Raw genomic sequence first — 12,354 nt, forward strand, 5'->3', positions numbered from 1 at the left:
TCATCATGCTATCCTACTACTGAGTGAGAACGTTTTGGGTATGACGCTATTCAGAAATACACCCTAGACTACTACACGATTTGGTCGTGGAAGTCGGAGGTCCAATTTGTCGACGAGACTAGTCGTAGAGTCGAGGAAATACGCGCTCTATGGAGCCGACTTCCCCCCTTGGTCTCCTGCGAGCTGCGGACAGCTCCTATTGTTGTCTAACCGGATCAGAGCGCATCTTCAAAGCTCGGTCAAATAAAGGGCGTAATTGGCAGTCTGTGAGGATAGTCTCTACAACAACAGATCGTCGATAAAAGAGACATTCAGTAAACCTTTATCCGCATTGTCAGAGTTAAGCGATCATTTTAGTGTCATTGTGCTGTAGCTGCTGGGGGTATTTAGTCTCAAAAGGCTCAAATACTTGACGAGGTTTGCATAGGGGCCCGCGGCCTGGACAGTCCGCGCTGATAATGTCAGACGTTCACGCCATAATACTCCAGCACAAAATAATGTGTCCCAATAACGAGGCCTTTTCGTAGACCAAACATCATTGTGGTTTTATGTGTAGGCAAATGCGCAAAATCAGGCTTGTGTGTCTGAGTGTCCAGGCTTTCTTGCAGCTTTCTTTGCCCTGTTTACATTTTAACTGCCGGACAATCAACTCTAATTGTGTTGCTACTGTAATACCTTTGATCTGCAATGAGCCGATGGTGGCAAAAGCTTGCTGTTGGTCCACTGGCGCCAGTGCTCACCGGGGTATCGAAGACGTGTTAATACTAAACCATTACAACGGTATTGTACGTGCTTTTGTTTTCCATTTGAGAGTCCAGCGTTGAGGAAGGGGATGGCTCTTAGGAAGGAAGAGTGACATGATAATAAAAACTTTATTTTGGGGTTAATTGGGCACATTTGAATGTTTTTCAGTTCAGAGAATTCTAACGTTGTCTTGTCTATTTTTTTCTTTTAAATACATGATCAGGTTAATCAGGCCTGGCAATGTAGGCTAATGCAACATTGGGTTTCTCATTAGGCCTATCTGCATTGGAGTTCGGCAATATGTGGGCTAAACATATTTTGAAATTGAGACTTTGTTGCTGGGTTTAGAAAGTTAGTGTGTTCGTCTGTTCTCATTGTCGCGTGAATAACATACTTGGACAACTGATCATAGACTTTGCCATGGGATGGGCTCGGTAATTAAATCCCAATGTATTTGGTATTCTTTATTGAAGCAGCGGGGCAAACTAGTCCCACTGTATTCGAAACTTGAAAGCGGTCTCCACCTCTGTCTGCGATACAGCTGTTTTCAGTAGTGTTACATTTTCATTCGGGGCAGGCAAATGTATGAGATCAACTGGTTCTCACAGACTTGGTGGCGCCAGGCTTTCACACACTCACAGGATATGTAAAGGCTTCAATAACGACCCATTAGCCCTAATCATTGGGAATCGATCAGGCGTTAACGCGTCTTTGTTGATGCAAATTTGGGAGAGGGCAGGGCATATAAATGCTGACCCTCAAGACCTCCTCACAGCACTCTGACCCTGGGTGCATAGACAACTGTTTGTTGACCAAGCCACGGGAATAGTTGTGTAGAATTTAGGCACGATCAAGAAACAGTAACAGCACGAAGATGGTTAAAATACTTTCCGTCGACTGGATGGCACAGAGCTATCTCAGGAGTGAACCAAACAATGCCTTGCAACCAATTGAAAATATGCCAACCCAGGGTAGACCTCATGTGCCCTGTATGGTCCAGCCACGGCAGCCTACCTCGTACAACAAGGTCTACCTACAGCCAAAGCCGAACTCGTCAAAAATGGCTTTTACTGAGAAGAGTAGTCCACATTTTAGCCTGGAGTCCTCTGTGGATCAGACAATGTGTTCCTCACCAACTCGTAAGTACAGACTATTGAAAATAAACGAATTTTACTTTTTCCACAGTAATATAGCTTACCGTATTTAACTGTAAACAACATGACACAATTCTATGCAGTTAACTAACATACATCTATTTTCTATTGCAGTGACAGAAAACAATGGATACTCATCTGGCTATGAGAGTGAAGCAGCTTCTTCGGAATGTCCCTCTCTTGAGGATGGCAGCGACGGAGAACGGAATGGGGCCCAACGCCGTATGCGAACTAAGTTTACCCCAGAGCAGATTCATAAATTGGAGAAGATATTCAACAAGCATAAATACCTGGATGCTGGGGAGCGCGTCAAAACTGCACTGAAGCTCAACCTCTCTGAAACTCAGGTACGGGCCGCTCTATGCAACACTTCTGTCAAGGCATTGACTGATGTAACCGTTTATTGCAATGGAAAAGGGTTTGCCTTTTGGCAGTGTGGAACTACTTGCATTGGAGCATAGCTGGCATAGCACACGTACTGTAACATGGCAGTTAACATAGCATATAACATGGACCGGTGGACAGGAATCATTGTGACAATACGGATTGGATGAACTGGGGAGTGCAGTGCGAGTACCATGCCAGAACTATCTATACCTATACCAATGTCAATGCAATCGTCATTCATTTTGTTCAAATCATTCCATTTTAATTGTGGTCGTGTTGTTGAAACTGATTCTCAACGTTTGTACATTGTGTTACAGGTGAGAACTTGGTTTCAAAACAGGAGGATGAAGCTGAAACGTGAGGTCCAGGATTTGCGCGCTGATTACCTTACTCCCACGCTGTCTCCTATGGTGTTTCCACGCATAAGCCCCTTTCAGAACCATGGCTTCGCTGGACAGCAACTTCCATATTCCGCCACAGCAAATCACACATTATACCACTCCATGGTGCCACACATGCCGATGCCACATATGTTTTCGCACCAGCCACAGGCAATGATCTCCAATCCTCATTACTTCTGAAACTGCTCGAAAGACAGAACTATCTACCGAAACACTTAAAATGTAGATAATAAGTGCAATCTTCTTGTATAAATGTGATATGTAAAATATATAGTCCTATATTTTTGTGCAAATATGTATAGTGACAAATGTTTATTTTATGATTCAATAAAAAGCTTTCTATCATAATCTTTAAATGGTCGCATTATCCTTTTGTATTGCAGTGAAATTGACTTATCGTCAGTTTGAGATAAAGGTGGCTATATGTTTATAGGCAATTGGATGTTGATAGGCTGGTAATTTTACATGTACTGAGGAGTATATGTAGGCTATATGCCTACATCTTCATAGTCTTTCTGTCCATAAAATGGGATCAGACATTCGAATTGTATATCAGATAAACTTATCGTTTTGGGTTAAGGGTCAAACCTAAACCGCATAGGCCTCCAGTGGTAATTTAATAATTAAAGTCCGGCCAGTGAACCCAAACATAAAGGAAGACATACGTTGAGTGGTAACATATTAGGATGCAATTTCAGTTTCAACCACAAACATAGACCTACATCGTCAAAACAGAAACGATCATTTGTTCATGAATCTTTCGTATCAAATAGATATGGTATGAAATGACATTTGTAGTGTATACGCAGACAGATCATTGGGCTAGAATTTGACGGCGACATTGCCCTAATGTCAACGGCTGGAAGTCTCGTGCTGTGCTTTCATATGCGCGTCAACTAATTATGTTTGTCCCAGTGGCGGCACTTCAAACGAAAGCTAACGGGGAGATCATGGTCAACAATTAGTCCCAATTAAACCTGTCATTGATGTGTTTACATTTACCATAGGAGCCCCTGGGACTGGCTCCAGAAAGTCTGGGGTATTGTGTGTCTGAGACCACCGGTTTTAGGTTTGAAGTTAGACCTGGGGTGATCCTGGGTCTGTGAATCTGGGATTAGATTGCTGAGACCTAATGCCTTGACGTCCAGTCCCTTGTATACGCACAACAAATCAGTCTAGGATCAGTCCATGCATATCAAGGGCCAGTTAAATTGTTCCTTGCAGGCATACTTGATATGCATGATAGATGCAGATTATGTAAAAACTGAGAAAACTGTACGTTTAAGAATAAACTTGTACATGTGTTCTTCTTTGGTCTGTAAATATTACATTATTTTTGGTTTCAAGCCTTGATTTTCAATGGTTCTTTGGGTGTCAGTCGCTTGGGAAACACGGCCATTGAAATGCAAGACAATAAAGATCAAACAGTATTCTCACTTTCCACTGATGCCTGCTGACTGCGGTCACACCCACTGCCTGTGACAACTGGTCGCGTGAGGTCTCATCAGCAGCTGCAGACGACTGCCTCCAAAAAACAACTTCTTAGCGAATATGTTAAAGACAATGGACAAGCTGACTAGGAGATACATTCACTCTGGAGATTACAGTTTGTATTTGCTAATAACTCAAAATTCACAAGGAGGTTCTCTCATCATCATTTGTTGAAGTGATTATGACCGTATTCACAGATAGGTATAGTCATTTAATCCCATTGATTGCAAATGATTCAACACATTTCCAGACATCCAAACACAAAGCCTTGAAACATTCCATTCCGAGTTTTGATTTATTCCCTGCAGATATAGGCTACTACGCTACTATAGGCATATGTCCTCGATTGCTCTACTCAGACTTGTCGGCGCCTGGACACATCAACCAAGCACAGAGCGTGTGAAACACCACGATTGCAACAGCTATTATCTTTAATTAGGACGACAATCAAGTGTCTATGGTTACGTTGAGAGGCATTTGCATATGCCAATAAAGGGCTATGTCTCTTATATAAACGAAGGCCCAGTCTCGAAAACTCAAACGCACAGACATATCATGGCGAAGAACTTCTCAGTGCAGTGGCTGTCTCAAAGTTTTTACACAAAGCAAACGGAACTTGAGGATACAATTCATAGTCCAAGATCTCAGAAACAATCAGAACATTTTAAACAAAATCATGCAGAGTCGAGGCTTCATATTGAATTAGAAGAACGAACAAGGGAATCCAATTATTTCACATCGATATCTCCAAACAGTAGGTTACGTAGCTACATTTATCCATTCGAACAACTTAGAAACAATCAACAATTATATTGTTGATTAACTGTTGAACTTTTTTAACCAATGACGTTTTATCTTTGCAGATAACTTTGGCTATACTTCAGGTTATGAGAGTGAGGTGGTGGATGACAACGAAGGCGAGGCTGCGCTCAGTCGGCGGATGAGAACCAAGTTCACATGTGACCAGATCTACAGACTAGAAAAAAACTTCAACACGCACAAATACCTGGGCCCCACGCAGAGGAGAAAAATAGCTGATAAACTGGGTCTTTCGGAAAATCAGGTAAAGTCAGGTAGCAGTTATCTGTTTTGGCCTGTTTAACGTAATTACAATTATATATTGTTGTTTTGACCGAACTATTATATACTTTTTTACACATCTTGTATAGGTGAAGACCTGGTTTCAGAACAGAAGGATGAAGTTAAAGCGCGAGGTACAACAGGATGTGAAATCGGATTTTGTTGTGCGAACATCCACGCTGCCATTGCTGGCCTATACTTCCGCTCCAACATTTCAGCACCACATTGCGGCTGGACAGCACCCCACCTATAACCAGACAATAGAGTTCCACCCACCCCCGCGACTCCCGGCCCACTTACCACGACTCCCCATCCAAAACGTATACCAGGAACCTCTCCATCCACTGATTCTGACTTATTGTTTGTAGATATTTTATATATATTTATGATGTCCAATATTTCTATTCATTTTAATGGATTAATTGTAGAAATCTAGTATCTAGGTTTGTATTCACCTTTGCACCAGTGTTGTATAGCCTGTACGTACTAAAGTATAACTTCATATATAGCCTATATATAATCATGTAGCCTACCTTTATGCAACGTTTGCAATTGCATTTATTACAAATAAAACATAAAATGTAAGCTAAAAAATGTTAGCCAACATACGTACTTTTTTTTAAAACTACCTCAAAGAGAATTGGATGGAGAGTAGGGCTTTGGATTTAGCCAACATTTTTCTTCTGGAGATCCTACGTCTTACAGCGTCGAAGTATTTAAACAAATCTAATGTACAACATAAAGTTCTCTAGTAATTATGTAGTCTATGTTTGATATTAATGTCAGTTGCGCAAATATTCTGGGTTGGTGTCCTGTAATGTCTTCGAATCTTCTTTTGTATCTCAGAGTAAGTACAGGATCATTGAGATACATTTAGCTCCATTGTCTCTAAATGGTCTATTCGCACTACTCTCAAGGCAAAGAGGTGCACGGCGCCCTGAAGTCTGCCCTAGGTGTCTTATTGCCTCACGTTAAGTCGTTAGTTGATATCAGCTAAATAGGTGGTTGATTGAGTCATTCTATCAATAATAGAATGATTGTGTCTTAATGTGTGAACTTTCGAAATTGAACATTGGTGCTTGAATGCAAATCTCATTAAGTGCACTTTACACTCAAAGGCAGATTTAATCAACATAGCTAAATCCTTTCTTATTTTAAAGTTTGGTAGAAATTACAGATATGCCCCACTAGGAGGCACAATCTTCCATTAAGTAAATAGGAGCAATCTCAGTATCATCCAACTCTTTATGGTACAATTCAACCACCCTAGTATGGTTTCATTTAAAAATGAAGTCTCTATTGAATTGTCTCCGACTTCCCCCCAGCCCACAGTGTGATCAACTAGTGTCATATCTTAAGCATGTACTAATAGAGACATAATGTATACAAAGTGAGTGTCACTCAGGTAAGGATGTGTTAATGGCTTTGCTGTTGACTGCTGCTGGTTGGATCCTGGACATTAACGAGGCTCAGTGGACACGGGTCATGCAGTTAACCTTGTACTGATACACACACCTTCTGAACTTTCTGCTATTTAGTCGCATAGAAAGACTGTTAAAGCTCAAAACAACCGTCATAAACTGCACGAGAAGATTGAATGTGTACTTACTGGAACTATCATTGGAAGGAAGATTGAACATTTAAATATTGTGCTGAATCGATAGTCTCTCAAAGAATAATGCAAACAAACCAGGGAACAGTGATACTTTCTTTGTGTATTTTAATATAACTTCACGGTGATCAAGACCAAGAGGGTCATTCAACATAAAACCATCACAATTAATATCTTGACTTTATACTATATAATCAAAATGTTGAACATACATATAGGCTTTTGAATAGCGGTAATAACGACCAGCAGCCTGCTCCCGTCATCTGTAGGGAGGGGTTGGAGTGTCCATGGTGTGTTCTCCGTCTGAAGCCGTCGGCTTGGTTCACGGTGTATGTGGGGTGAACACGGAGAGCTGGTAGCAGGGACTGTCCTGTGGAATACCTCTGCAGCCCCATTTTCCCATGCCCTATGCCTCTTTAAAGCTAAGTCTCAAAGAGGTATATGCATAGGAAAAAGGAACAGCGAGTGCAAAGTGCCCCAGGAGTCCTCTTCTGCAGCCACCTAGGGAAGACACACAAGATGTCGCACAATATCAAACATAAAACTGTTTCAAAGAAGATCCAAAGTCAAGTTATTTCTGACACACACCCCTGCAGTTTACAGCCTGTACACACTAGTATATCGAGACTTTTCAGCAAGTAAATCTAGAACACAGACAGATGTTGTTACTCACGGAAAATGTTGAAATCAACTGTCTGTTTTGGAATTGTAATGTTCTATATCTGCACAAGAAAGTTGGAGAGTTCTGAAGTAGAGTCCAGAAGGAAGCAGTCTTACCCTGTGAGGTGCCAGCGCCTTCTCCCTGATGCCTGCATCTCTGCCTGGACCTTTATCCCTCCCCAGGGACCTTGAAGATGTTTGAGGAAGACAAAGTAGCTGTTTTCTGTGCCTGCTCAGCATTTAGCCCACCTCCTTGGTGTCAGGCCATGGCACGTACCCTCAGGGACCTCAGAGATTCCCCAAACTAGACAGAAAGACAAAGTAATCAGGAAAAAAAAGGCTCAAAATGTTCTACAAGGTTGATGGCATTGGCTACAATTATTAATTCTCTACTATCTCCCAGGCAAGGCATCTATAGGAGTGGAGCGAGGAAGGAGGGAGAATGAAGAGTTTATTCGAAACGGCTGAAAACTTTTCTTATCGGTTCAGGGTCTTTGTCTCTCTCTCCCAAGAGAGAGGCCCCATGCTTTTAGCATTGAAGGTCTCCAGACAAGGACTCTCGGGGTGTGCTGAAGTGAGACACTCACACAAAAACATGCGCACCCAACACACACAACGGAGACACACACGTAAACACACACATTCACAGGCACCCAGGCATTCACATGCACCAATATGCGCACACACACATACAGGCACACACACGCCCACACGGCCACAAAAACACACACACGCACACACATCGGGGGAGTGTTGTGCCATGTCAAGGCCAGTGCAAACCAGCCAGAGATGAAACTGTGCACTCCTCTTCTGGAGGCTCTGAGCTTGCAGCTCTCAGGGCAGCAGTCATGCATCATGGAGACTGAAAAGGAGGGCCTGTCATCAGTGGCCAGGTTATCCTCACTGGGCATTTCACCTTAGCAGGTCAACATTATCTATCTCTGGCCCTTGGAGTTTACAAGGACGGACTTTAAGAACTGCGCTTAAACAATGGCAAACTAGGCTATTTTGAACTTCACTCAGTTGTGTTACATTTTGTGTGAAACGTTGTTAAGAGTGGTATTTGTTATTAGAGTCACCACTGGGTGGCAGCAATCTCTAGCACCGATGAGCAAACATGATCACACACTGGTTCATGCTCTCTGTGACCTCAGCAAACATAATCTTTTAAGAGCTCCTTGAGTCGATCTTGTGCCTGACTTGTAAGTTGTATACGTTCTCTCTCCCTCTCTCTTTCCTTTTCTTCATCCCTTTTCACTCTCACCTTCTCGCTCCCTCTCTGTTTCTCTCTTTATGTCACTTCTTCCTTCTTCCTCATGCTCTCTCTCCCCCTCCCTCTCCCCTGCTCTGTCTACCTTCCCTGCTTCTCTCCCTGTACTGTACGTGTGCCAGAAAAGGGATTGTGAGGTCCATTCACCTTTGTTGAAACCCCTGACTCATTTCAGTCTCAGTTCTCAGGGGTGTCTTATAATTGGCTACATTTTAGCGTGCTACTTTGTCAAATCTTTTTATTTTTTTGCAGAGTTTTACATTTGAGATAGAAAATGCAGTGTTAAGCAGAAATGTCTCACTTCTCAGAAGTAGGCAACAAAAGATGCTTGTTCATCTAAATAGACCTGCCATGTAGTTTTGTCAAAGTTTTGTCAAAGTTTTGTCAATTCACAGAAGTTTTGTTTCGCAAAAGCGGTTTGACTATTAGGTGGAATAACTTGTACTTTCAGTTGCTACACACCATTAACAATACATATATATCAATGATTTACTGATGTACTAATCCATTTAGGAATGTTTGCGCTAAAATTAACTACAATGTAAGATTTATTTGAATGGAAAAATATGTTGTGTAGCCGTGGTAAATGTTTAGATAGGAAAAAATATGTTGACTGATTTCAATGGATGTCTCAAATAGTTTGTGTAAAAGAGAGGAGGTCTTGGTCACATATTCAATATAAACTATTTCTCTTTAGAAACAAGGTATGCCTTAGAATAAAACAACTCCTACAGATGTACTGGAAACCAACCCAAGGCCAGATACGAAGAATGCAATCATCTGTACCAGTTCTCAGGATGTTGGTACAAAAGCATTTTAATTATTTAAACATCAGCACAGACACACACAGAGACACACAGCTCTTTATAGCATGGATCCACAGACAGGAAATCATTTCCTCCATCTCTTCCAGTAGTTATCATGTTTTTAACTTCCCCTCCCCCTGTTTCCTGCCTTGAGTGGGAGAGTCGGGGAGGCAGACGGCTGCAAGCGGGGCCTCCACGGTCCCTACATGCAGGGGCCAATCTGCATCCGGCGCAGGGAGCTGACAGAATGAGGCCAGAGGGCTGTGTCTGGGCAAGAGAGGAGGGAGGTACACTTACCTTTCCCAGGGTGCCCAGGAGGGTGGGCTTCCAGGCAGATAGACACCTGGCACCTGGTGGGAGGTCTAGGAGGACACCTGCAGCACTGAGATGGCAAACACTCTTCTCAATACATGAAAGCCTGCTTGGATTTGAGTGGGCGACACGTATGTCTGTGTGAGGTAGGGAAAGGCAGACAGAGAAAAAGAGAGAAAGAAAAAGAGAGAGAAAGGGAAGGAGACAGAGAGAGGGATAGGTGGTGCAGAGTACATGAGGTCAAAATCATATGTGAGTCCATAGCATTAGACCAGGCTTCAGTGATCCAGCTGAAATTAACAGACAAAATTGTGTCAATGACTTCGGAGTGTGGTCACATATCGAAATACACCATTTCCTCTCCTAGCCATTTGTAATGAACCGTGCCAGAACAAATTTCACATTTAGACGAATGTGTCTGTCTTTAAGGCAGTACATTTTTACTTTGTCCCTGCAGTTTCAATGTGTTCCGCAATGTGTGACCTCTCGCTATCTCACATTCAGAGGTGTCACATTCAGAGGTGCCCTTCCCTTCTCTGTAGCTCCACCATCATTGTCCAAGCCTGCAACAGGCTTGACTGTTGACTTGACTGAACACATTATGTTCAGTCAAGGTCATTTTCACCCAAAGACGTAACCGTGGGGGCAAAATCAATACATATATCAATTAAGGACTGTCCATAGTCAAGCTTTGGTTCACAGGTTACCATCGTGACCTCTGTCAGTGACTGAAGTTGACGGAATTCAGTTTGCCCTATATGAATTTACCACAGTGGTTGTGTGGAGGGTTTTATTTGGCCAGGTAGGATCGCCTCTGGGTCCTCCTTAGTCATCTGCTTCTGAAGGCGGCTCGCAGACAACAGCAGTGCCTGTCAGTCTCCCTTGAAGATGTTTTAATTTAGCCATGTCCCTCAGGCAGGGGCAGATTCTCACTTCAAAGACTGTAGGTCCCCAGGTCTCCCCAGGAGCTGCCAGATAAGGACTCTCTCTCTCTCTCTCTCTCTCTCTCTCTCTCTCTCTCTCTCTCTCTCTCTCTCTCTGTCTCTCTCTCTCTCTCTCTCTCTCTCTCTCTCTCTCTCTCTCTCTCTCTCTCTCAGTCTGTCTGTATCTGTCTGTCTTTTGTTTTCTCTCTTTGTCTCCTTCTTTCTCTGTCTATTTTTCTGCATGTCTCTCTCTATCTCTACATTCATGTGCTGATGAGGTCGTCAGGATAACCCTAGAGAATGTCTTTCTCTATGATAAACAAAACACTTTAGGCCCTAGCTGGGAGAATGGAAATACCTGGATAATTCCACATAACATCCTAATAATGATGTGCAGCCTGTGGAACAATCTTCATGTTGGCAGGTTTATGTAACCATTTTGTCCATGTACCCATGGTCTCTTTCAGTGTTACTGTGAGTATATACGTCTTTGCACATTTAAATGTTCCTGAGGTTTGTTGACCTTGTATCCTTACCCAACCTTGCTGACAAACAACCATCTATTGTGTTGTGTGTGAGAGATGTGCAAAGTAAATATAAAGGCCCAGGTCAAGGTATTCTGTTAAGAACTGTCTCTTCTATTGTACCTCACAACCACACCGATACTGCCTCCTCCTCTCTGTTGATCTAGATTAGCTGGTTTGATCTGGGCTAATAGTGCTTTAATACCGCAATTAAAGATCAAACGCTGATTACTGAAATATATAGTGCAGAACACATTCTGCTGCCTCGCTGCCTCGCTTCCCTCAACCGTTAGAAAAGCCTGACTCAGCTGCATTGTATTTTTGTGCGTAGGGCGCACTTTGCTCCCCAATGTTTTTTCTCTCTCCTTCTCTCTCCTCTTTCTGTGTCCTTTGATCTGTTTTCCCCCCTTTTTTTAAACTATTTTTCACGTTACTACCTGTCCCAGTGCTATTGAAGTTGAAGTGTCAGAATGTGCTCCATTTCAGAAGCACAGTATAAAGCCATACACTCTAGACATAACCCGAGTGGAGGGGAGATGGTTAGAAATGGAAAAGCCTCTCTAGTTCCGCTCCAACCCGCTCCCCTACTGTGTATGCGGTCTGGGGAGGGGAGATGTGAAGGTCGCTGGCACTTTCTTGTTTTTTTTTCTCCCATTCCTTCACTTCACTTCACCTCACCCCTCCCTCCCTCCCTCCCTCCCTCCCTCCCTCCCTCCCTCCCTCCCTCCCTCCCTCCCTCCCTCCCTCCCTCCCTCCCTCCCTCCCTCCCTCCCTCCCTCCCTCCCTCCCTCCCTCCCTCCCTCCCTCCCTCCCTCCCTCCCTCCCTCCCTCGCTTCCCTCCCTCCCTCCCTCCCTCCCTCCCTCTCCTTGCCTCTCCCTCCCGCAGAGAGGTGAGATCTCTTTCTCCCTGTGCTACAGCAGGCAGAGGATCAGACGTGGGCATGGGAAACAGGGTCGAGGCCTCTCACAGAGAGGAGGCTCCCACCTCCT

The 12,354-nt window shown here is 43.4% G+C and overlaps 1 protein-coding gene and 1 long non-coding RNA gene across 2 annotated transcripts; one reads left to right on the forward strand and one right to left on the reverse strand.

Annotated features, from left to right (window-relative positions):
- Positions 1–1,072: 1,072 nt before the first annotated feature.
- vox (ventral homeobox) lies at positions 1,073–2,939 on the forward strand. Its single transcript, XM_084709674.1, has 3 exons — positions 1,073–1,883; positions 2,013–2,245; positions 2,603–2,939. Exons 1-3 carry the CDS (start codon positions 1,619–1,621, stop codon positions 2,864–2,866), a joined length of 762 nt encoding a protein of 253 aa, XP_084565800.1. The 5' UTR covers positions 1,073–1,618; the 3' UTR covers positions 2,867–2,939.
- Positions 2,940–6,960: 4,021 nt separating this feature from the next.
- Positions 6,961–7,785, reverse strand: LOC146268357 (uncharacterized). Its single transcript, XR_014724651.1, has 2 exons — positions 7,647–7,785; positions 6,961–7,370 (listed from the first exon to the last, which is right to left on the reverse strand). It is a non-coding gene; the product is annotated as an uncharacterized LOC146268357 (long non-coding RNA).
- Positions 7,786–12,354: the final 4,569 nt, after the last annotated feature.

This window comes from Hypomesus nipponensis, chromosome 11 (assembly GCF_054491055.1).
Source record: "Hypomesus nipponensis isolate SF chromosome 11, ASM5449105v1, whole genome shotgun sequence".
Classification (NCBI taxonomy): Eukaryota; Metazoa; Chordata; class Actinopteri; order Osmeriformes; family Osmeridae; genus Hypomesus; species Hypomesus nipponensis.